Here is a 25331-nt window from a genome sequence, read left to right on the forward strand (position 1 = left end):
TCCCCGAGCACGGCTCGCTGCTGTCTTATGACCTGGTACCCGAGGTTTTCCAGGCCGTTGCTCCCCGCTCCAAAGGAGGTGACAGACTGAACTGGGCTGTTCAGCTGCGGTTTTCACTACCCACGGACAGGGCCTGCAGACATAAGAGCTCCAAGAAACTCATCCCACGGGATGCGGCGCTGCTGGCAGTGGGGACGCGTGGCAGCTGACGGTCACCTCCGTTTCCCTACCTGGCACATGGGAGTTTTGCCCTCTGCTGTGGAAAACTGCTCCCACACTGCCACCAAGCAAAGAGCAAGGATTGGGGCTTGGAAGGAGGCAATAAACCGCGTTGTGGGGAATTATCCTGACAGCAAGTTTTTTCGGCGGGCCGGGGGCGGTCGGCTCAGCTGATGCTACAAGCATACAAAATGTGGGGCTGTTCTGCTGGACCTCGCAATGCCGAGCGCATCGCTCCAGGAGAGGGACGGTGAGACGCCACCAGCACCGTGGGGCCGCGCTGCCCAGGAAACAGCGGGAGATACAGCTCTGCCTGCAGCGGGGTAACTGGGCCAGGGCAAGGACCTGTGACGGCAGGGCCAGCCCTGAGGGATGGCTGTGAGTCTCCCCTTCCCCACAAATTCCGTAGAGCTGCTGGGCAGCACGTGTCCCCGTTGTCACGTTCAAGAGCAGCCTTGGGCTCTGGGCACTGAATCCGTCACCCTGACGGCATTCCCACGTTGGGCACTGCCTGGACTGCAGGGTCGGTCACTAAAATGTCCTCGTTCCCCCTTGGCCAGGGCAGAGGGAGCCCTGAATGTCGCTGGCAGGTCCTGCCCCTCCTGCCCGGCTCCTGGGGTGCCCAGGGCACCCTGGGGTGCATGGCAGGGTGCTCAGCCATCTCTGGGTGCTGTGTCCCAAGGGGGACAGCGGTCCCTCACTGCGGGGCTGACAGGGCCACGCCAGCGGCACCAAGCACCTGCCCACCGTGCTGCCCAGAAATGACAACCCACAGCCCTGCATCTCCCACCACCCCCAAATTAACGCCTCCTCCCCAAGCCACTGCAGCAGGGTCGGGGACAGACTGGTCCCCCCATGCAGCCTGGGGCAGGCAAAGCCACGTCCCTCCTGGCCCGGGCACACGCGGGGCTGGCAGGAAAGGGAATGCAGAATGGGGAGAGGGTGAAGGGCAGGCACTGGGGTGACCCCGTAACCCAGTGAGGGACCCTCTGGCACCCTCAGATCTGCTTTCCAGGCTGGATCCAAGCCTCTGCTGCACTGTTCCTTTGGGAAAAAAAGCTTGCATCTCCCTGCCCTGCCTTCCCTAGGGAAGGAAATCCCAGCACAGAGGGAGAGATGGGGAGAAGGGGAAAGGGAAGGCAACATGGGAGAGGGGTTGTGAGAACAGAGCAGCCCAGGGGCGAAAGCCTGGTGCAGGCGGGGGAGAAAGCTGGGTGCAAGCCACGCCACAGGCAGGAAAAGGAGTGCCCATTGAGGCATGAAGGCACTTTGACACCAGGTTAGCCCTGACATTACCCGGCGCTTTCGATTTCTTGGGAAGTGATGGAGCCCTGAGATGGCTGAAAGAGACCACGGAGCAGCAGCCCACAGTCGACAGCCCCGGCAAGTTCCACGTCCTCATTAAGACTTCAAGGGGCAAAACATTTGCAGTGTCAGTGTCTCTGGATGACAACGTACGGGAGCTTAAGGTCAAGCTGAACACACAGGACCCCTCCCTGAACCCCAACACGGGAATGCTGCTCTACAACAACAAACAGATGGAGGATGACCTGACCCTGCGACACTGCGAAATCACACCAAACAACTTTTTGCACCATACACTAATATGTAAGTGCAGGGTGGCCCGTGGGAGGTGGGTGAGGATCCATCTGGAGGTGGGAGAGGGGGAGTGGGTGCTGGTCGGGGTGCTGCCGAGGAGGGACCCTGGCCAGGACGCAGGCAGGAAGGAAGGGGCAAGACAGCTGTGGCTGCATGTGCACCAGGGAGCTGCCGGGGTACGCTTGCACTGGAAGGTGGGAGGAAGATGAGGGCTCTGGGATGCACCTATGCAGGAGGAAGGCAGGAGGGAGAGGAAGGACTCTGTTCCTGGAAGCTGAGCAAGAAATCTTCTCTCTGCCTGGCAGCAGGGTGGGATGGAGAGGCAGAGGCTGGGAGCGTGTTCTCAGCCCCACAGTGCAGTGCCCTGGGACGGGCAGTTGGGTGGGATTCCTGGTGCTCGGCAGCTTGGTGCACACGGGCACAAACCATCAGGAAGGGGTTTCACAGCAAAGGTGTGAAGAAGAGGGAGAGGACAGGCAGAGGAGGGGATATTCCTCTGGACACAACTTGGCTCCTGAGCTCTCTGCTTTCTGTTGCTGTTACAGTGCTAGGTGGTGGTGAAGCTGTCAAACCTGAATTTTCAGGTAAGGTTGTGCCCTGGTCCTCACTGACAACCTGGTGCAGCGAGGTGGGTGCAGCTGCACGGTGGTGAGCACAGGACTTCAGCTTACTGCGTAGTGATGAGCACGGCCCTGCCATGGTTCCTGGAGGAGGACGTCGGAGTGGCGGTAGATGTGGGAGCACACGATGGTACACAAGGGGACCAGCGCAGCTAATGGGATGGCAAATGTTGGGTGAAGGCTGCTTGAGGATGGCTTCTTCTCCCAGAGATGAGGCAGAAATTACAATGTCTCCCTGTTGTTCCAGGCACAGGCACAACCCCAAGGAAACTCATGATAGGCCCTCTCAAATCTAAATCTCTGACAGACGAGGCCTCAGGGAGCACAAAGGTGAGGTCTCGCAGGACACGATGCCTGAGGCTGGGGTGCCGGAGTGAAGAAGGCACAGCTGCAGCACGCAGGCTCACAGCCAGCCCTGCAGATGGGGGCGTCTGGTGCTGCCCATCAACAGGTGGCAGGAGCTGGTGGGCACTGCCCTCGGTCCCAGCAGCGGGACCTCACGCTGCCGGCAGGGCACAGCTCCCGCACCAGCCTGCTTCCTCCCCACAGGAGCGGGGCCAGCACGACCCCTGATGCGGCAATGTTGCTCACGCTCTCAGAAGACATCTCCTCCTGCCTCCAGCAGGCAAGTGCAGCTGAAGGGGAGAAACACCGCTTGTGAGTGCTCTCCCCTGTGTTCCCCGCTGCGGGAGAGCTATCGCTGGCCGAAACCAGGCTCCCCACTGCAGGGAAGCTGCTCGTGATGCTCAGGGGAGGTAAGGGTCTTGCCAGTCCTGTGGCACTGTGGCACCCAAAGGAAATGGCACAGCAGGGAGCCTGGGACTGACCCTAACTGTCACCTGGAAGGCTGGGTGCGCCCTCAAAACTTGTTATTAGCAGCGATTCTTCATCCTCCAGAGGAGTCTGGTCCCTTTTGCTCCACTAACTCGGGACATGCTGCCCCAGTTTTCAAGTCCATGGGTAAACAAACTTCACTTGTTCACATTCTAAATTTATTCTGGCTGCTGACACACCATGGCAGAGAGGGAACAGCCCAGGCTTTACTTACACAAAAATCAGCAGCCAACAACATTTTCTCTCTGAGGAAACAGAAACTTCCCTATCTGGAATTCCCATTTGCAAAATACATCCTAAAAATCAGTGGGTGAAACACGTGGTTTGGAGCTCCAGGAGCTGCTCTGTGTGTCCACCCATTATCTTTCCTGCAGATGCATGGGAGATGCACAGATTGAGCGATGCTTCCTCCCCCATGGCATCTATCCAGGTGGGGCCAAGTGTTCTCGTTGTTGTGCCTGTGCGCAGGATTTCTCTTGGGCACCGCTACAGGGGTTGGCGTCAAAGGGGTCATGAGCTGGGCTTGTTTTGGATCCCAGGGCAGAGTTGCCAGTCAGTGATTTTTCTGGCTTCTTCAGTGACGTGAGTGATGCCTTTCTGGGCACCAGCCAGCAGTTGCTGATCCCCTGCTGCTGCTTGCGAAGCTCTGAGCTCCAACGCCGAGCTGCACCGTGCTTCACCCAGCACACCTTCTGCAACCAGTACCCAGTGCACAGCACCTCACTGAGTCTCAAACTGGCCACGCTTGTGTTGCAGGATCTTCCAGAAGTGAGACAGTAGATAATTCAAGACTTTGTGAAGTACCGCACCGAGTACTGGTAAAAGCTGTCAGGAGAAGTGGGAAGACCTTCCAAAAGCTCCATCCCTGGTAGCATGAGCCTGTCATTTCTCCCACCTGCAGACCCCAGTTCCCCAGTGCAGGCATCTTCCAGTGATGGAAGGCCTCGGCTTTGAGGTGAAGTCGTGAGTAACCATCACCTACAGATATGCCACCTGGACCAGGCACCTGAGCAAGGCTGACCAGAAAATGTGGGTGCTCGTCGGACCCCTCTTCCACATCGAAGTGCAATCTGGGGTCGTGCAGGCGGTGCATTGCCCCACTTCATCTGCCTGGCAGGTACAGCAGCCACAGAGACCTGAGTCCCCCAAGCCACCATCTCAACTTGTCCCCCACTGGGGACATTTCCAGCTCCTTGAAGACCTCTTCCCAGACAGGGCCAAATTCTCACTTCCCTCCGAGGTCTTCTGTACTCTCTTGTGTTCTGCTTTGCTCTGGCATCCTTCATCCTTCTCTCACTTTCTGTCAAGCCTTCGCAGTGGTCCCTTCCCCAGCTCCCACTCCATACCCCCACCCCCTCCTGGCCCACCCTCTCCTCCCAGCTGCTATGGATGAGCCCCAGGCACTACCCCAGCGCAGCTGCAGCTTCCCTGCAGATTCTCTCAGCTCTTTGCATCTATGGAAGCTGTGGATGGCAATGGCCATCCCTGCTCTGCTCCACTGGGACAGGAGCTGGCCAGCTGCACCCACCCACAGGCTGGATCACTCTGAGATGGGATGCAATGGGTCAGAGCTGGCCCAGCCAGAAGAATAAGTGGAATGAAATCATCAGTTTTCACCCAGGCAACATGAGGAGCCGCAAGGCTTGGATCTTGGTCCTCTGCCCTGCAGTGCTCTTAACGAGCCACTGTTCATGAGCAGAGAAGGAACATCAGCACCCACAGCTGGGCTGCAGAGCATGCAGAGGAGTCCCAGTTCGCCATGCGGGGAGCCCTGACACAGGCACTGGGCGTGCTGGCCGAGGGACTCTTCCTGGCAAATCCACATCCTCTTCCCAAACAGAGCATGCTGCAAAAGGAGTTTCTTGTTGCATGGCTCCATCTCCCGCCTAGGGCCTGGCAAGCACAGCCGTGTCAGCCGAAAGGTGTCTCTACGCACTCTTCACTGACACAGCTGTGCTAAGCAAAATGCTGTAATTTTATTAATCTGTCAAGTTAATAGCAAAGTGTGCTCCAGAGATAACCCGGGTGACTGAGTGTCAGCAGAGATCTCTGACCTAGCCATCCCTAGGGATGTCACTTTGTGATGTTCAGGCTGCCCTGGTGACCAAAAACTAGAGTGATTCATCACACAGCAACCATCTGCCTCCCTGGTATGTGGTGGTGCGGCGCTTGTACGCAGGATGCTGCATGGGTGCAATCTGACAATGTTCATGGTCCCAAGCTGCCACCTTCAGATTTGCAGTTTTCTGAGCCAGCAGGAAGACTGCCAAAGGCCTGCAAGTCACTGCTGAACCCCAAAAGCCCAGGGCACACACGGGACCTAAAGCAGAGCATGTCATTGTGTGTGGACGTGTGTCTCCTTTCTGCTGCTAAAGCCATAAAGAGGAGCAGGCTGCCTGAGAGGGTGCCAGGACGACTAAACAGAACCTTGTTTTCTTTGCTGTCTCTTGCAGAACACAAAAATACCAGCCTGTGCTCCATCGCCCATTTTAAATCTGGGAAGATGACCTTGGAGAGACTGACCAGACTGATCACTTACTCTGCTGTCCTGGAGAATCCCAGCTTCTCACTGCTTGGGGTGCTTTGGAGGAGGTTACGTTCAACCTTAAATTCATTCCTTATGCACTCCTCAGTGCTGATCTTCCAGCAGCTCTGTGCTGCAAACACACCTCTTCACCTCTACCTGATCCCAGATGACAACTCTGTGAAGCAGATGAGATGGAGGGAGCTTGACCAGGTCAAAAAAGGATGACATTTGGGGTGGCTGCAGTAGCAGGGACTGGATTTGACAAGCAGAGATGCCTCCCAGTGTTTCTGCCATCAGCCTCTGATTCACACATGGCATGACAACACATAACTGACTCACACACGGTCCTATGCCCCCATCTCCCACCGCAGGACAACATCCTTGCTCCTGCCTCCCTGACTCTCCTCTTTCACAGATGCCTCCAGAAATCGTTGTCTGTCTTTTTGTCTGGGACAGCATGTCCTAGCACAAGCGAAGCCCCGGCACAGGATGCTCTGCAACAGGGGGCAGATGCAGAACTCGCTGGCCGCTGCCAGGCACAGCAATGGGTGCCTGCGTACCAGCCGTTCTCCTCCCATGTGCACGCCCTTGCCCCTTTTCACTGAGCGATGGTGCACTACCCTGCCGCCCGGGCCCTGAAGCACAGCGCTGCTGGTGATACACGTCCAGCTGTCTGTTCTGACCCTCTTCTTGACTTTCTGAGAGCTACCGCCAGTTCACAGCTCTTTATTTTTTTCCTCTCTCAAAAGCAATGCTTGATATTCACAGGCCATTGAAAAACAAGAAATAAACTGGAATTCAAAGCTTATTCCCAAGCCTCCACCGTTCAACCCTCTGTTCTTCAGCTGCATTTACAAGGTGAGCTGTACAAACTCCTTGGTGATAATGCCTGAAGTAAGTGGAATTGTTCCCTTTTCTTTTTTTCCTCAGTGAAACAGAAAATACAAGAAGTCTCTGTCTTCAGCCATATTCTGCTACCAGCATCTGTCTTACTGGGTGTCAGAGTCAGAGGTGCAGGGGGCTGCCCTCATTAGAAGTGGCAAAGGTATTTCATGATATGCGTTCCCAGAAAGTGCACGGAGCACAAGCCCAGAGGGGCTGCCTTTGTTTTTCCTTATGGCAGAAATCCTACTGTGGGACTTGTTGGAATTACCATAGCTGTATATCAAGAAGGAATTTCCAAGGTGTTGACTCAGGTGTGGTCCCAAGTCCTCCATCTTCATCTTCTCTGCAGTGAGTTTCCTTCAGCTTAGCAGCAGGACTGGAGGGAGACCTTCTCTCTGTGCCATGATGTGACACGACTCCATCTGAGGACATCTGATTTTGAGTACCAAGCCCTGTGGCAATCAGATTGCAACGTCTGGCAAAATCTGGGAAGACTTGGTCAATTAGTCCTTGTGGTTACTTGTTTTACACAGGAGTTTGTGACATCCTGAGAGCAGCTGATGACGGTCCAACGGCACATTCATAGCTGGTTATGAAAAACTCCTTTCACGAGTGTGCATGGCACCATGATAATGAAAAGGAAATCAGAGAAACTTAGGTTGGATGGCCCCTCAGGAGGGTGCTGGTCCAACCTGCCGCTCAAGGACGTGGGTTTTAAAGTTGGATTAAGGTGCTCAAGGCCATGTCCAATTAAGGTTAAATATCTCCAAGGATGGAGATACCACAGCCTCTCTGGGTCTCTAGTCCAGTGTTGTAACACCCTCATTGTGATTTTTTTTACCTATTATCTAATTAGAGTTTCCCTTGCTGCAGCCTGTTCCCGTTTCCTCTCGTCTCATCACTGTGTACCTCCAGGAGGCTGGCTCTGTCGTTTCTTTAGTGCCCCTTCACATAGTTAAAGACAGGGATTAGTTCTCCCCGTGGCTTCCTCTTCATGTCGAACAAACCCAATTGCCTCTGCTTGCATACTCTGCCCACAGCTAGCCTTGCTCCAGGATGTCCATGTCTGTCTTGTACTGGGAAGACCTAAACTGGACCCAGTGCCCAAACGTGGTCTCACAAGTGCTGAACAGAACAAAGGAATACCTGACCTCACTTGTGATGGCTGTGCTTATTCATCATCCCCCCTTGCAGCTAAAACCCCGCTGCCGAGCTGAGCGTAGGCCCAGACAGCCAGGTTCTTCAGCATAATTGAGAGACAGTCTTAAAGGCGTGAATCACGAGGTGGGGTTTGATTTTACCGCTTCCTGGAACACCCAGTAACTGGGCACTCTGCCTTGAAGAGCAGTTGCAAAGATGACAGAACCAAGCTCTTGGTAGTGTCAGGTAAAAGTCATAAGTTTTTATGAACTTCCCACTGGGAAGTTCAGGCCAAATATTAGGAAAAAAATATCATTCAGTGGGAATGCAGCCATCAGAGAAAATTAGAAGGTGGTGAATCTCTGCTTTTTGAGGTTTTCAGTCCTGTCGAGCAGAGCTGCAATTGACACTGGTCCATCTTTGAGAGGCAGGTTAGATAAGACACTCCAGAGGTCCCTTCCAACTGAAATTTGTGATGGTAGCAGCATAGCAGAGCCCTGACCTGTGCATCTTCCCTTATCTTTCCTCCAGCTGGTATGGCCAGGATACACAGGATGATGTATCCCCATGGTGCGAGAGACTGAACTTGCTTCTTACCTTTACAGTCACACTTGCCATTTTGCTACAAGAGTCCGAAGGAACAGCAGCTCTTTGTCGAGATCTACATCAGGAACATGGCAGAGGAAATTGGGCTCCTTATGATAGACACACACAATGGCACCATGGTCTGCAGGGCATCACTGAGATCAGGTAGGAACAGCAGGTCCATCAAGTGGCTCACTCACCTTAGTAAAAGCAGATGTGCACCACCCAAGCAGACCTCAGACACTTCATGGTCACAGTCATCCACACGCCCTGCAGGGAAAGCAAACCCAATGCAGCCATTGGCCACTGAAGAACTGGCCATCTGAAACGACACCCCAGTGTCAGAAAACCGGAGCTTCAGATTTAATGTGGAGCTTCAGATGCTGGGGTTTAAGAGAGTGTGACAGCATTACCAGCATCTCTGTTCTCTTGGCTACTGTTTGCATAGAAATCTGACTTATTTTTTAAAGTCCATTAATATAACAAACACCCACAGACGTGCTAGTGCAACCACTGTGCAATGCAGAGGAGGTAAGAAGAATACCAAAATTTTAGTGAAAAGCAACATCTTGAAAAACTACATGTTCCAGCCAGCACTACTCTTCCCGATTTGCTGGGTGTGACACCAGTGTGTGAAACAACACCCAGAGCACACAGGACTCGGGCAAGGCCAGGCGGACCAGAGCCTGCCGCCACCACGCGTCTCTGCTCATAGCGGCATCATGAACGTGGCACACAGCAAGCCTGATGATGATGTGGGGACTGCTCTCTTGAGGCATCAAGAGACCATTGCTTACAGCTGTTCTGCTTTAGGGCTGACTGTACTGACCTGGTCAGGTTGGATGGGCCTTTGAGCTACCTGCTCTGGTGAAAGATGGCCCTGCCCACAGTAGGGGAGTTGGACTAAGTGATCTTTAAAGGTCCATCCAACCCAAACCATCCTCTGATTCTACAAGCAGATGCCTGTCTGGGTGTGACAGGAACAAGAGACGTTGGTTCCCAGTCCAGTGCCAGTACCTCGGACCTATCTGCCTCCTCACAACAGGGCCTCTGCCTCTCCAGAAGCTCCAGGCAGCTGCTAGCAGAGGAGGTCCCATCACAACAGGTAACCTCCAGCTCAGCCACCCCATTCTCAGTGTCCATGGGCATCTCTCGCAGCTGGAAGAGGGGAACTGCTTTACCACACGGCACTGTCTGCAAAGGCGTGTTCTCATGCGCAAGCCACAGCAAGCCACAGCCGTTGATGTGAACCCAGATCAACATCAAACCTTCCCCTCGTTTTCCGCCAGCTTAGTTTAGCCAAATGACCAAAATTCACCGAAGGAGCAAACGAGCAGCCTGACACCAGCAGCAGCCGGGTGAAGGAGCCCCTCCCAGAGAAACCATGAAAAATAGCACAGATAAAAGATACAGGTTAATGCATCTTCAGGGAAAGTCCGACTCAATAGCAGGCACTTTATGTTCAAAAGAAAGTCAGAAGATTGTTTTTAAATCACGTTCTTGATATCCATAAAGTCAGGTCCTTTCTGGATCCTGTGGATGCCTCCAGCAATGGCATCCAGCAATGCGGGAGGAGCAGTCTGCTCCAGTGCCCAGTACCTCAGAAGAGATTTTTTGTGTCAAGCTCAGGTGAAATTCAGCCTTGCCTAAAAAAACCCAGCAACTTTGGAAGCGCAGAGGAGCTTCCAGGGAGTGTTGAGTGCAATGGTGCACATCCCATGCTCCAGGGCTTTGTGGGGTGGAAACGAGACTGTGGCTTTAAGTAGTGCTTTGTATTTATTCTTTCTCTTGAACGCTTGGAGAGCACGTCGCCGCTGAAACATGCTGTGAGCGTGTGTCTGCTCCGTTAGGGGTCAAGGACCTTCAGTGCAACCAGGGATAATACAAAAAAGGAGGAAGCTGGGAACAAGACCATGCAGGGACGCAGACCTGACTGCCAAGTGATAAAGGAGGCAGCGAACGGCACCAGACATTAAGGCTTGCAGTAATTCATGGGCTCTCCAGAAACCACGCCAAGGCTGGCCCTTCCAGCAGGATCAGCCCGGGCTTTTGCAACTGCTGAGCAGCATCCCCTCTCCGCGTGAACCAGGGAGACCCTGGACACGGGCTGGGAACCGACCCACGGGGCTGGGAACGGACCCGCAGCAACAGGAAGGGGAACCAGCAGGAACAAAGTGGGGGAAGGCAGGAGGGGCTGTGAAACGGGTGGCTCAGGTATAAACTGAGGCCGGTTTGGCTGAGCGCTGTGCTGGTCACCGCAGGCCGTCCAATCTTTTTGTCTTTTCGTATCAAATGCTTTCATAACTATTTCTCCACATCCTCTCACTCTCGGTCCTGCGCAAGCATGTGCCGCAGTGACTCCGTGCCAGCTCCCGGGGAGACCTGCGTGTGCATCAGGGGATTTGTGTCACCAGTTGGTGTCCCAGCGCAGCCACTGGAGTGAATGGGGGTCTTCAACCTCCAGCCATGGGGGGGGACACATAATCTGTCCCCAAAACTGGGAGGACTGGTGCAAGGCGAAAGAGGGCTGAGGCCCAGACAGGGGTGCCAGCAGCTGGGGGGCCGTGTTGGTGCTCGGGGTACCCACGGGTGTGCGTGTGCCGCACGAGTGACCTCCTGCTTCTGCCACCCCACATGAGGGGACGTGGCTGGCGCCTGGGGTGGGTCCTGCGTCCGTCCGTGTCTCTGGGACCCACGCTCAGCTTCGCCGCCGGTTAAGTCCACAAAGGGGCAAAGCGGCGGCCACATCCCCCAGCCTGGGCACGGACCCCGGCTTCCCGGGCGCCGGTGGGGTCCCGGCGGGGGGAGCCCCGCCGTTCGATCCCTGCACGGCGCACGGGATCGCTCTTCCACCGGGCTGCGGGGGTGGATTTTGTGCAGCTGGCCGCCATCGCTACCCACGCGCAACGGCCGTGAGCGCCGCGGCCGCCCGCGGCAGGCAGCACCGGAAATGGTGGCGGGGCGGGGCGGGGCGGGGCGGGGCGGGAGGGGGCCACGCCAGGGGCGGGGCGCGGCAGGACGCGGCCTCTCATTGGTGGCAGGTGCCCGCGGAGGAGGCGAGGCCGCTCTCTGATTGGTGTTCTCGCTGCGTGGGCGAGGCGGTGCCGCTCTCGCGGGAAGCGGGAGCAGCGCGGGAGATTCCTCCTCCGGCGGCGGCAGGGATGGGGCTGCGGGGCGGAGGGGACAGCGCGGGAGCGCGGCGCGGGCGGCGGGCGGGCGGGCCCCGGGAGCCGGGAGGGGCTGAGGGCGCGGCGCCTGGCAGGGACGATGGCCCCGCGCTGTCCGCTCTCAAGCGGCTGGAGCGATCGCAGCACACGGACCGGCTGGACGCGCTCTTCGGCTTCGAGCGGCCGGCGGAGCCCGGCGAACGGACGGGCTGGCTCATCAACATGCACCCGGTACGGGCCGGCGGGGTGGGGGCAGCAGGCAGCCCTGCTAGGGCCCGGGGGGGTCCCGGGGGGAGACCCCCGGCAGGGCCCGGAGGAGGAGAGGTCCCAGGGGTGACCCTTGGCCCGAGGGAGGGAGGGGGGTCCCAGGGAGCGGCTCCGATAGGGCCCAGGAGTCCCACGGAGAGACCGTTGGTAGGGCTGGGGGAGGGGGCCTCTATGTGGGGACCCCTGGTAGGGCCCAGGTGGAGGGAGTCCCACGGAGAGACCGTTGGTAGGGCTGGGAGAGGGGGCCTCTATGTGGGGACCCCTGGTAGAGCCCAGGTGGAGGGAGTCCCACAGAGGGGGCCCTGGTAGGGTGGGGGGAGCGGTCTCATGGAGGGACCCCAGTGAGTCGCTGGTGCCCGTGGGCAGACGGAGGTGCTGGACGAGGACCGGCGGTCAGTGAGCGCTGTGGACTACTACTTCATCCAGGAGGACGGGAGCCGCTTCAAGGTGGGTGCTTGGGGTGGGGCAGGTGGGGCACAGGGTCCCACGAGGGGAACTGTCATCATCATCTATCTGCTCTCTCCTAGGTGGCCCTGCCCTACAAGCCCTACTTCTATGTCGCCACCCAGAAGGTGAGGAGGGGACCCGGGGGGGGGCTGAGGTCCCCAGGGAAGGGGACAGCAGGTCCCTGGGGAGCTGGAGGCCTCCTGTTTTGGGACGGTCTTCTCCTGAGGGACGGAGTCGCACTGCTCAGCCCCGGGGTCTCTTGGCAGGGCTGCGAGCGGGAAGTGTCCTCCTTCCTCTCCAAGAAGTTCCAAGGGAAGATTGCGAAGCTGGAAACTGTCCCCAAAGAAGACTTGGACCTGGTTTGTATTTCTCTGCCCTCTGTGTTCTCAAGTAGTGGGTTGTTTTTTTTTTTTTTTTTGGACCTTGCGCAGCTCTAATGAAGTAGGAAGGGACTGAGTAGTAAAGGGAAACAGTGTGGGTGGCTTCAGTCTCCTAGTGCTGCTTGTGATGCCTAGCAGAACCGGGTTAGTTATGGCTAACTTCTTATCGGTAGTAATTACATTTCTCTCCTTGAGCATATCAGCTGTGTCACAGTATGTTCAAGACATTTAGTTGCAGGAATTAAAGAAGGATTGGAGGAGGACAGGGTTTTGTGGGAGGGGGGATGCTGTTCACGCTTGTCCTGTTCTTATTCCTTTTCCTTGGGTGAATCCTGCTGGTAGTGCTGCCCGCATGGGCAGTGGGGCTGGCTGGGCCCTTCCTGTGCAGCTCTTGCTCTCCTCTCTGAGGTGCCCACTGGAGTCTCTTCTCCGTGCTTGACTCTCTGTTGCAGTTTAGCCCCACTTGGGACTGAGCTGCGTAGTCTCTCTCATTCTCCCTGCCCTCCAAGGGAATAGGGAGAGATAATATAACAAAAAAAAAAAAAAAGCCTAAGGTTTGAGATAAGGACAAGGAGAGATCATTGAAGTTACCATTACAGGCAAAACAGACTCGACTTGGGCAAAGCTCTTTGTTTATTAGTAAAACCAAAGCAGAAGAATGTGGAAGAAAGCAAAACAACTTCCCCCCTACCCCTCCCTCTTCTAAGACTTAACTTAATTTCAGTTATCTCTGTCTCCTTCTCCCCCTGAGCAGCACAGGGGGAAGAGGGAATCGGGGTTATGGTCAGTTCATCACATGTCGCTTTGTGCCACTCCTTCCTCCTCGGGGGAAGAACTCCTCACATTCCTCCCCTGCTGCAGCGTGGGGTCCCTCCCACGGGCTGCAGTCCTCCGTGAAACTGCTCCGGCATGGGTCATCTCTTCCACGGGGTGCAGTCCCTCCAGAACAGCTGTCCCAGCGGGCCCTCCATGGGCCACAGCCGCCTTCAGGCCTCCACCTGCCCCAGCGTGGGGTCCTCCACAGGCTGCAGGGGGATCTCTGCTCCTCCATGGGCCTCCATGGACCGCAGGGGCACAGCCGGCCTCACCATGGGCTGCACCACGGGCTGCAGGGGAATCTTGGCCAGGAGCTGCATTACTGCTCCCCCTCCTTCTGCACTGCCCTTGGCGTCTGCAGCAGTTCCTCTCACAGGAAATCCTTCACAACAGGCTGTCAGTTGCCTCTCACGGTCTCTTTACATCTCATCTCCTCTCCATTTCTCTCAGCTGGGCTGGGCCAAGTCGGGCCCAGTCACTGCGCGGTGGGAGGCCAGAGGGTGAGGCCTGCAAGGTCCACAAGGCTCGTGCCTCCCCCTCTCTGCCCCCAGCTTCTGCTTCTTCACTTTTTTTTTTTTTTTTTTAATTTTCCCCTTATCACAGAGGTGTTATCCCTGTCACCAATTGTCTTGTCCCTGGCCAGCAATGGGTTTGCCCTAGGCCCGACCGAGTCCACCAGACAAAGGGGAAACTTCTAGCAGCTTCTTGCAGAAGCCGCCGCTGTAGCCCCCCCTGCTACACAAAACCAGCATGCTCTCCCACCCATTGGCACCTCTTTTTTTGGCCAGTTCTTTCACCTGCATCAGCCTAGTCTGCCTCCCCATCCCTCTCTTATGGTGGCCATCCCCCAGTTCTCGCCCTCCTTGAGCCAGCATTGTCTTGCTGCTTTGCAGCCGAACCACTTGGTGGGTCTGAAGAGGAACTACATCAAGCTGGCCTTCAACACGGTGGACGACTTGGTGAAGGTGCGGAAGGAAATCTCTCCTGCTGTGAGGAAGAACAGAGAGCGGGATCAGACAAGCGACGTCTACACAGCCATGCTGTCCAGGTGGGAGCTCTCCTTAGGGCAGCCAGCAGTCCCTCATGTTAATAATTGGGGTCACTTGGTTATTTCTTAGCTGTCCTCAGGAAGGGATTGTCCTGCCTGGGGTCTGACCCCAGCTGTGGTTCTCTGCCCCCCATCCCCGAGGTGATTCCTCCAGCTCCCTGCTGTGCATCGAGAGGCCGCAGAGCCTCTGGATTGGGATGTGCTGTGGTGGTGCCTCTGCCTGATGCTCACATGGCTTCCCTGGCCCCCGAGAAAGGGTATGGAGAGGCACTGGGCAACCTTACTTCTGGCTGTGACTGAAGAGAGAAAAAAACAACAAACATTTTCTATCTGAATAAAAAGCCAGGCACTTGTTTACAAGATTGGAAACCCAGTTGCAGACAGAAAAAAACCCAGCGACTTTGTTTTCAAAGTAAACCAGAATATACACATGGAAAATTTGCCCCTTTGGTTTCCGGGCCCTGAAGGCTGGTTTTAGTTGAAACTTGAGAATCAAGCAAGACGAGCGCTCCCTGCTCACCTGGAAGGTGTCCTGTCCCCATGCAAAGTGCTGGCCTCGTTATGCTTAGATTCATTACTGTACTTGTAAACCCAGTGCCGTAAGAACCATTCGTTTTACAGGGACGGGTGGATTTTTGTCTGCCTTTACCTCTGAGCAGACAAGTTTGTTTCTCAAATGTGCGAAAAGGTGAATTTAGACAGGAGCGACGGGACTGACAGCACGTGCAGGGAAGGCCTCTGCAGCAGAGGATGTTTGCGTGGCAGGGTGTGCCATCTCTCCTCTCCTGCCGCCGGGAGTCACTGGCACCGCGTGGCTGTCCCTCGGCCCGAGCCTGCTGAGCTGTGCATGCGGGTAAGAGGGCTGCTTCGCTCTGCTCCCCGCAGCATGCTGAGCGGAGGCAGCCTGAGCACAGGCGATGAAGGGCCCTCCAGAAAGGTTGCCAGCCAGATGGACAACATTGTGGATATGCGGGAGTATGACGTACCCTACCACGTTCGCCTCTCCATCGACCTGAAGATCCACGTGGTGAGTAAGGAACAGGGAAGCTGGAAGAGCTTTGCTTTCCTGCTGCCATACTGCTGAAGCGCAGGCAGTGCGGAAACGTTTTCTCCCCAGGACCTTTGTAAAGGTGTTGGGGATAATGAGTTTGTATGTAAAGCTTACTCCTGTACTGCTGGGCCTTCTCCTTAGTGACACACAGAAAGGTTCAATGATTGATGCCCAGCCACAGTTTGAGCCTTTTTTCTGGGCTGCATTTAATTCGTGCAGCTCTGTCCCCAGCAGCCAGATGCAAGGAGCTGGCCCCGCAGTAAGGCACTGCCCGCCCTCCTCTCTTGACAGGCTCACTGGTACAACGTGCGGTACCGGGGCAGCACCTATCCCCCTGAAATCACCCGCCGAGACGACCTCGTGGAGCGACCGGTGAGCGTTGGTTGGGAGGCGTCAGTCTGTCCACACGTGTGGCTGGTGTGTCTGCCCCGAGGAGCTGGTGGCTGATAAGCTGCTGGTGTCACACTGGTGTGCAGGGGGAAAGCTTTGTTTTTGGGCTTGGGCAGTGATTTTTGGGTTGATAAAGCAGTAGAATGATTCCTAGGGATGGTCTGGTTCACTTGCTGGGCTAGCGCTGGGCTTAATGGGAATTGCTCTTTAACTTCAAGTCAGCTTTAGAATGTTTTCTAATGGGTTTGGTGCTGCCCAGGATCCTGTTGTGCTTGCGTTTGACATTGAAACTACCAAACTCCCTTTGAAGTTTCCTGATGCAGAGACAGACCAGATCATGATGATCTCCTACATGATTGATGGGCAGGTAAGGGACAGCAGAGTGGTTTCCTCCATGCTCCAGCAGTGACGCCGGGGAGCAGGCGAGCGTTTCACCTCTGACATGGCTCACTGCAGGCTTGCCTTGCTGCTGGCCGCTTGGTGCGTGGCTGTGGAAATGAAATTGAAGTCTGAATGATGCGTTAGATATTTAGTTTTGTGGTACTCAGCTCAGATGGCTGATGCTCCTCTGAGGGAGCAGTAGTAACCTGGAGAGCACAGGGACAACCCTGCTGTCTCACATTGTCTCCCTGTGGCCTCCTTAGCTGATGGCCAGTGATAGTTCAGCAAATAACTCCCAAACAGTTGTTCCCCCTTGACAGAAGCTCTGGCTTTCCAGAGGAAAACGTCCCATCATTTTGACAGCGTTTTTGGGTTGTCTGCAAGCCAAGTCCTCCTAACTGCCTCCTTGTCACCTCCCTAGGGCTACCTGATCACAAACAGGGAGATCGTCTCTGAGGATATTGAAGACTTTGAGTTTACTCCCAAGCCAGAGTATGAGGGTCCGTTTTGTGTCTTTAATGAACCAGATGAAGTAAGTCAGTTCTGCCCAGCAGACCTTCTACCTGCCTGGGGCTCTTGTTGGCCAAGGAGAGCTAATTGCTTGGTGGGCTGCCTCGCTGGGGGATGCAGTGGATCTGGCGGGGCTGGTCATGCTTTCATTTTTTGGTAATAAGGGTAAGAGAGGTCAGATTTGGGCTAGGGGAGAGGAGAGGGGGAGGATGCAGTAAATTGTATGGTATCCACCACCTCTCCATGGAGGAGATGAGGTTTTTTTATGTATGTATCTTTTCTACTCTTCTGTTTCATCCTAGGCTCATTTGATCCAGAGGTGGTTTGAACATGTCCAGGAGACCAAACCCACCATCATTGTCACGTACAATGGAGACTTCTTTGACTGGTAAGATCTGGAATGAAAACTAAGCTGGCAAGGTGTCACCTGGGCTGTGGGGCAGGGTCAGGTCCCAGCCTCAACGTCCTTCCATAGCTCACGCTGTGGGGACAGTGTGATCCATGCCAACTGTCTGGCCAGCCTGAGCACCTCACCAAATCCTGTGGTGGTTGTCTTGGAAGGATGAGCTTCCGTAGGCTCCCATGTGCTTGGCTGAGCCCTTTAAACCCTTGGTGTGTGGATGAGCCTGGTCTTGGGAGAGCACGGAGAGGGTCAAAAGAGACCTGGAGGATGTTGGAGAGGGGCGCGGGCCAGCCTTTGGGAAGCAAGGGGAGAGGGACCATGCACCTCCATCTCCTGGTGCAGCTTTGCTTCTTGGGTTATGTTGCAATTCTGCCCTGCAGGAAGTTTTTCTTGTGGCCAGATATCACAAATAAATTGCAAGAAAAATGATTTCAGTAGTTTGTAACAAAGCAGTTGTGAAACTGTTGTCAGAGATGAAAGGAAGTGGCTGTTCTGTTCCTTCTCTTCATGTTGCCTGTTTCTCCAGGCCCTTTGTGGAAGCAAGAGCAGCAGCTCATGGAATTAATATGTATCAGGAAATTGGGTTTCAGAAGGACAGCCAGGGAGAGTACAAAGCATCCCAGTGCATCCACATGGACTGTCTAAGGTACCAAATCCTCCCTCTCTCCCATACAACTGCATCTTTATCTCTTGAATTTATATAAAATACCTGTGCTTGTATTTGGATACTGTCCTCCTCCTGTCTGGTGGAAGCTTTTGTGTGTTGCCCCTCCCTAGGCTGGCTTGATAGTCCATTTCTGACTGACTGTGCTGCTTCCCCTTGGCGTGCTGCTTCCCCTTGGCATGCTGCACACGGCAGAAGCTGCCATGCCCTCCTCATGAAGGCACTGTCAGGGCTGTCTCTCTCCCTGCTGGTGGCTGTCCTCGGTTGTTTGAGGTCTGATCTGGGGGAGCGCAGAAAAGGTGGGATAAGGTCAGGCCACTGGAGTGGGGAAGGGACTGTATCCTCACCCCACAGTCTCCTGGTACAGCCAGGAGAGTAAAGAAGAGATGGAAGTGTCGTAGTTCAGCCCCGATCAGGACCAGATTATGCATTCTCTCTCTCACTCCCCCCACCCTCCAAGGGAATAGGAGGAGATGATATAAGAAAAACGGCTCGAGGTTTGAGATAAGGATGGGGAGAAATCCTTAAAGTTACCGTTACGGGCAAAACAGACTCGACTTGGGGAAAACTATTCATTTATTTCTAAAACTAGCAGGAGAACGAGACAGGGAACAAGATAACTTCCCCCCACCCCTCCCTCTTCCTAGGCTTAACATTATCTCTACCACCTTCCCCCCCGAGTGGCACAGCAGGGAAGAGGGAATGGGGGTTGTGGTCACTTCATCACACGTTGTTTCATGCCACTGCTTCATCGTTGGGGGAAGAACTCCTCGCATTCCTCCCCTGCTCCAGCGTGGGGTCACTCCCACGGGCTATAGTCCTTCATGAAACCGCTCCGGCGTGGGTCATCTCTTCCACGGGGTGCAGTCCCTCCAGAACGGCTGCCTCAGCCGGGCCTCCACGAGCCACAGCCTCCTTCAGGCATCCGCCTGCCCCGGCTGGGGTCCTTCACAGGCTCCAGGGGGATCTCTGCTCCTCTGTGGGCTCCACGGGCTGCAGGGGGACAACCTGCTCCACCATGGTTGTCACCACGGGCTGCAGGGGAATCTTGGCCAGGAGCTGCATTACTGCTCCCCCTCCTTCTGAACTGACCTTGGCGTCTGCAGCCGTTCCTCACAACAGGCCGGCAGACGCCTCTCAGGATCTTTTCTTACATCTCATTCACATCTCATCTCCTCTCCACTTCTCGCAGCCAGGCCGGGCCGAGTTGGGCCCAGTCACTGCGCGGTGGGAGGCCAGAGGGTGAGGCCTGCAAGGCCCACAAGGTTCGTGCCTCCCTCTCTCTGCCCCTGCTCAGCTGCTTCACATCTTCTCCCTCTTTTTTTTTTTTTTTTTTTTTTTTTTTTTTTTCTTTCTGTTTTCCCCTTCTCAAATACGTTATGGCAGAGGCGTTATCACAGGACATTCTGCTACCAATTGGCTCGGCCTTGGCCAGCAGCGGGTCCGCCCTAGGCCCGGCCGAGTCCACTGAACAAAGGGGAAACTTCTAGCAGTTTCCTACAGAAGCTACCACCTTAGGCCCCCCCTCACTAACAAAACCAGAACAGGAAGAAAGAGAGAAGTTGGGGTTTTTATGTGAGTGTCCTCCACTGGAGCAGCATCTGGACTTTAGAGAGCGTCTGACTGTCCTTGCATTCCTGGTAGTGTCTTCTCCAGCAGTGAAATGTTTATCTTAAAGCCACTGAAGGAGTTAGAAGGTGGTAATTCTGAGCAGTGGTGATGATACAGATAGTGGGCTTTGTCCTGGTCGGGATGTAAGTGCATTGGTAGAGGTGCAGGATAGCTAAAGCTCGGCAGCGCTGGGATGCTCGGCTGTCCTTGCTGAGAGGTCCCCTTTGCAATCAAGGTCCCGTTTGCAAGCCTGAGCCCATTTTTGAAGGGCAGGGCTGGTTTCTCTACACAAACCAGTATTTTCATGGTTCTGTCCAGGTGGGTAAAGAGAGACAGCTACCTCCCCGTGGGAAGTCACAACCTGAAAGCAGCAGCTAAAGCAAAGCTGGGTTACGATCCAGTGGAGCTGGACCCTGAAGAGATGTGCCGGATGGCTACCGAGGAGCCTCAGGTATTCCCTCCCTGTGCTGTATCTCCTCTGAGCAATTGAAAAACAAGCCTGGAGCGGCTGCAATTTAATTGAACCTTTAAGTTAAAGTGTTACAAAATGTTTTTTCTCGATGCAGTGGGTTTTGATAAATTAACTCAATCTGTCTCCCCAGATTACTGATGCCTTAGGAACACTTGAACTTGTAGGGAGAAAGAACAAGATTTCTGCGAAGTGGCACTAGCACGGCATTGCACTGTGTATTTTCTGTATTTATTTACATCGGTGCAAGGTGGCAGGCGCCATTGAAGTCAGAAACACCACAAAGAGCCATGACTTGCTGGAGGGACAAGAAATAGGCTTAGTGCTCCAGGTGTGGCAGGCAGGGCTTGTCTGCTGAAGCCCTGGAGCAGCCTCCTGATTCCCAAGCGGTGGCATCTGTGCCGTGAGCTCATCCTCCTCATTTCTTCTCATTCCAAGCTGACGTATTACTGTGTATTTAGAGCTGGAGCGTGGGGTCCTCAGGAGCAGATTATTCTTTACAACCTAGGATATGGAGGAATATACCTTTCCCTTCTTTCCGCTGATACAAGCGTGTCTAGCAGGAAGCAATGACAGATTATTGTCACTGAGCTGCTCTGTCATGTGTGGTTGGGATTAATTTGCCTCTCACCCTTTCTGAACAGACCTTGGCCACCTATTCAGTGTCTGACGCAGTTGCTACCTATTACATGTACATGAAGTACGTGCATCCTTTCATTTTTGCCTTGTGCACCATCATTCCCATGGAGCCTGATGAGGTGGGTACACTCCTGAAATGATCATTTCTTTGCTGGGCAAAGAGCCACATCTCCCGTGCTGCAGGGATGTTCTGGCCACAGACCTGATTCCCACTGCCCGGATGTTTTCCCATCCATGTCAGGGAGGGAGAATGGGTCTGGAAGCTCCTCCTTTCTCTCCACAGCCCTGGGGTGTTTTGAGAGGGGTGCCTAAGAACAAGAGACCTGAGGGCTGTCAGTACAGGGCTGGAGCGAGAAAGTGTGACTGATGCTTCATGCTCAGGCAGGTTTACTTGCAGTTGTAGTCATACAAAGCTGGGTCTCCTGATGGCTGTTGTCAGCTGTAGGGAGGGTGGTTAGGAAGCTGTCCATGCCAAGCATGTAGGAAACATCCTTCTGTCCCCACCTGGTTTAGCTTGCAAAGGCTCTTGACAGTGGAGTAGTGTCAGGAGATGATGGCAGCAGAGGTCTGGAGGTCTTTGCACTGTCCATAGCCTGCTTTCCTGGCCAAAATGAAGGAGTCAGTATTGGTTTCTCGCTTGTTCCCATGATCCTTGCTGTGGGCTGCAGCACTGCCCGCTGTGCAGTCACACGTATGTCACCAGCTGAAGCTGCTGGTGTGGCTGTAAGGCCAGTCCAGTCCCAGAAGCGCTGGTACAATGCTTCTTGCTGAATCAGGATGTTTTGGGTTGGAAGGGACCTTCAAAGATCATCCAGTCCAACCCCCTTGCCATGGGGGGCCATCTTCAACTAGATCAGGTTTCTCAAAGCCCCCCATCCAACGTGACCTTGAACACTTCCAATGATGGGACATCCACAACTTCTCTGGGCAGCTTGTTCCAGTGCCTCACCACCCTCATAGTAAAGAATTTCTTCCATATGTCTAATCTGAATCTCCTCTTTTTGAGTCTAAAACTGGCTTTGTTTCTCCTGCAGGTGTTGAGAAAAGGATCTGGGACACTGTGCGAGGCACTGCTGATGGTTCAGGCCTATCATGCCAACATCATCTTCCCCAACAAGCAGGAGCAGGAATTCAACAAGCTTACAGAAGATGGCCACGTGCTGGACTCAGAGACGTACGTGGGAGGCCATGTGGAAGCACTGGAATCCGGGGTCTTCCGCAGTGACATCCCCTGCCGCTTCAAAATGGTAAGGGGCCACATAGCCAACCCCTGTCTTCATGGAGAGTGGTGGTGAGGAATAACCCTCTGCTGGTGTTAACTTCCCCTGCGTGTCCCTGCTGGGCTTGGGCAGTACCAGTCGTACTTCAGGAGACCTTGAGCACCTGAAGCTGCGTGGAGCTGGGCTGGGAAGGGGTGGGAGAAAACCTGCAAGTGGCTATGTGTGCATTCCTGGGAGAACAAGTGTCGTATGTGTCACATACTGGAAGAAAGCCAGACCTTGTGGACAGCAAGGGAGAGTGGTGAAGTGGGGTTTGGGGTTCAGTTTAGAACCAGTGGTTCTTGGAAGATAAGCCTCTGTCCTCCCTCTGTCCTGCTCCCACCCAACTAAGCTTCTTCCAAACCCTCCCTAGATGTCTTTCACCTGTCTCTGGTTCACATTGCTATCTCCATCGCCTCCCGCTTGCCCTGCTTCACACCGGCATTGTGCTTGTGGACTTTTAAATTTTCAGAGGTGGCTTCACTCTTTGCCGTGCAAGGCATCACACCTAGTGTGGGACATTTTGGTGGATGTCATCTAGTGAGTGATCGGGGGTGAGCACACACTGGGTGTATGAAAGGATCTGGACTAAGTTTGAATCTTTGGACCACTGCAGCAGCCGGCATGCGACCATGAGAGGTGCTGCGCTACCACGCACAAATGCAACCAGCTGCTCATTAGCTGCCCTTGACTCTTCCCTTTGTTGCTTTTTAAATTTTTTGGCCTGGGATCAGTGGTCTGGACCCCGTCTGTGCCTCAACATGCTGCCCTGCGCTGCAGTGCCGTGCTTAGAGCTCCCCAAGTCAGGCAGGGACACAGGCAGCAGGGCAGGAGCTGCCAGCCTGCAGCCGGGGACAGCCACCCACAGTCTCCGTCCCCACACCCTGCAGAATCCTGCTGCCTTCGACTTCCTGGTGCAGCAAGTGGAGAAGACGCTGCGGCACGCCATTGAGGAGGAGGAGGGTTTGCCATTGGACCAAGTCACCAACTTCCAGGAGGTATGTTGCCTGCGGCATGACTGGGTTTGGCAGGAGGGCTGAGCTGCAAGGCTGGGGCTGTAGCTTTAAAGTGCCTGTTCATGTTCGCTTTATGCTCTATGAAGAGAGACCAAGCAGCCCGTCTGTGGGCACCTACAGAGCAGATGGTGTTACGGGATGTTATAAGCAGCCGCTGCCTCCAGCGGCCACAGCCAGGACCCCCTGTCCAGCTGCTGGAGCCCAGCCTGGGGATCTGGGGTCTCTGCCCCAGCTGAGGGATGTGGTTCCTGCTTTTCCCTTTGCAGGTTCAGCCAGGAGCAAAGCTCCGAGAGAGCTGGGAAGGGATTTAGCGAGAAGACAGACCCCTCAGATATCCCAAATATTCATGTTCCTCATGTTCCCCGCCAATAAGAATATTGGCTACAAAGCGCAGGTCTCCCCTCTCCACAGCTGGGTCTAGAGTTTCTTGGAGAGCATCATCGGTTAGTGACTGGGGTCTTTGCTCTTGTCTCTATCAGCCTATTTGCACTGGAAAGATCCTTGATCAAGTAACCTTTGGGAAGTATGTGCTCTCACCTTCCACGTGCCCCTGAGATAAAGCCCACCTTGCAGTTCCAAAATGAAACCTAAAGTATCAGTGGTTGAGGAGTCCTTGATACTGCTCCTGTGGCCCTTTAAATCCTTCCCCAGAGTCAGTGGCAGGTGTCAAGGACCAAATTCAACAAGTCTCATTTGTCTCATTAACTCCTTCCTGTCTGAATTTCACACCTCTTTCTCGCTACAGGTTTGTGATGAAATCAAGGTCAAGCTGAATTCCCTGAAGGATGTTCCGAACAGAATTGAGTGTCCCCTTATCTACCACCTAGACGTAGGGGCCATGTACCCCAACATCATTCTGACCAACAGGTTGCAGGTGAGTAACACTGCCCTCATCTCTCCTGATTTGCCTTTCAGATGACCTTGGTGGTCCCTCTGATTGGATCCTCTTAACAGCAAGGGCTGAACTTCTGCTTGGGGCAGGAGGCTCAGATAGGGCTGGGTGTGAAACTCAGTCAAGCTGCCATGAATGCCAGGCCTGCAGAGGCTGAGCTACAACTTTAGCTAGGACTCCTCCCCCAAAAACCGGCTGGTTTTGTGTTCCCAAAAGGCTCTGGAAAGGAGAACTTGCTGAGTACCATCTCTGATGTTCACAACCGTGCTCCTCTGCCACCCAGCACCTTTTCTGGCCTGGGTCGTCGTTTGGAGAGCTGTCCCCTCTAACGCCCGTGTATCTCTTACTTGCATCCAGCCCTCAGCCATGGTGGATGAGGCCACGTGCGCTGCCTGTGACTTCAACAAGCCGGGTGCCAACTGTCAGCGCCGGATGACATGGCAGTGGAGAGGAGAGTTCAGTAAGTACAGTAAGGACCCTACAGTCCAACCCACAGAGATGGAGACAATTCCTGCTTCTCCCTGTGGGAAACTAATAGCTGGCCTTCTCCACAGTGCCGGCCAGCCGCAGCGAGTATCACCGCATCCAGCAGCAGCTGGAGTCGGAGAAGTTCCCTCCCCTGTCCCCCGAGGGAGCACCCCGCGCTTTCCACGAGCTCTCCCAGGAAGAACAGGCCAAATATGAGAAAAAACGTCTGGCAGGTAAAAAAAAAAAAACCAACAAAAAAAAAACAAAAAACCAACGTCACAATCTGGAGCGGTGTTTTGCAGCCTAGACTGGGAGCAGTGCTTACCCATAACGGCCTCTCTTACGGCTGTGGGGTTAGTTCAGACTGAGTCCAGTCTCAGACCGTGCTTGGGCAGACCTCCAGGATCCCAGCAGGCTCCTGTGTGCTTCACAAAGAGTGGCCAGGCACCGGTGCCTGTGTCAGTGTTTCTCCTTTTGTTTGTTGAGTGCCATGGATTTGCGCTGAAACACGAATGGCTCTGTTTTTTGGAAGGCTGCTAATTACAGCCCCTTAATGAAAGGGAAACATGACGTTATCCCATCACCCGGGGCGATGCTGTTCAGCAGAACCATCCAGCTGGCTGGAGGCAGAGCCTGGGTTTGTGGATGGGCCATACGTGCATCACGATGAGTTTATTTCCCCTACCTGTCCCTGCTTCTCCATAATGAGGTGCTGCTGCTCTCCGTGCTGGTCTTTTCCTTCCCCTCCCTTTGCAGTAGGATTATCTCCCTGTTCACCCATGCCTGATGCTTAGATGTCTCCCTGTCCATACTGTGCCCATCCCTCTCTCCGTAGCAGGGCTCCCATTCCTGAGAAGCTCCCTCTGCTTCTTCCCTTGACTAGATTACTGCCGCAAGGCGTACAAGAAGATCCACGTCACCAAGGTGGAGGAACGAGTCACCACCATCTGCCAGCGAGAGAACTCTTTCTACGTGGACACAGTGCGAGCTTTCAGGGACCGTCGCTACGAGTTCAAGGGGCTGCACAAGGTACCGAGTTCAGCT

The 25331-nt window shown here is 54.6% G+C and overlaps 1 protein-coding gene across 2 annotated transcripts in view; it reads left to right on the forward strand.

Annotated features, from left to right (window-relative positions):
- The first annotated feature begins 11570 nt into the window (after nt 1-11570).
- POLE (DNA polymerase epsilon, catalytic subunit) overlaps nt 11571-25331 on the forward strand; it is a 31731-nt gene continuing 17970 nt past the window's right edge. For both annotated transcript variants that reach the window (XM_086761902.1, XM_086761901.1), the window contains exons 1-19: nt 11571-11807; nt 12210-12290; nt 12371-12415; nt 12557-12649; nt 14380-14534; nt 15420-15561; nt 15877-15957; nt 16235-16342; nt 16778-16888; nt 17169-17254; nt 17796-17915; nt 19863-19995; nt 20658-20771; nt 21687-21899; nt 22802-22909; nt 23673-23801; nt 24177-24279; nt 24374-24520; nt 25171-25316. In XM_086761902.1, the coding sequence (XP_086618028.1) occupies nt 11571-11807; nt 12210-12290; nt 12371-12415; nt 12557-12649; nt 14380-14534; nt 15420-15561; nt 15877-15957; nt 16235-16342; nt 16778-16888; nt 17169-17254; nt 17796-17915; nt 19863-19995; nt 20658-20771; nt 21687-21899; nt 22802-22909; nt 23673-23801; nt 24177-24279; nt 24374-24520; nt 25171-25316 (2352 nt within the window). The remainder of the gene's footprint in view (nt 11808-12209; nt 12291-12370; nt 12416-12556; nt 12650-14379; nt 14535-15419; nt 15562-15876; nt 15958-16234; nt 16343-16777; nt 16889-17168; nt 17255-17795; nt 17916-19862; nt 19996-20657; nt 20772-21686; nt 21900-22801; nt 22910-23672; nt 23802-24176; nt 24280-24373; nt 24521-25170; nt 25317-25331) is intronic.

Source organism: Chlamydotis macqueenii, chromosome 17 (genome assembly GCF_036417535.1).
Source record: "Chlamydotis macqueenii isolate bChlMac1 chromosome 17, bChlMac1.mat, whole genome shotgun sequence".
Classification (NCBI taxonomy): Eukaryota; Metazoa; Chordata; class Aves; order Otidiformes; family Otididae; genus Chlamydotis; species Chlamydotis macqueenii.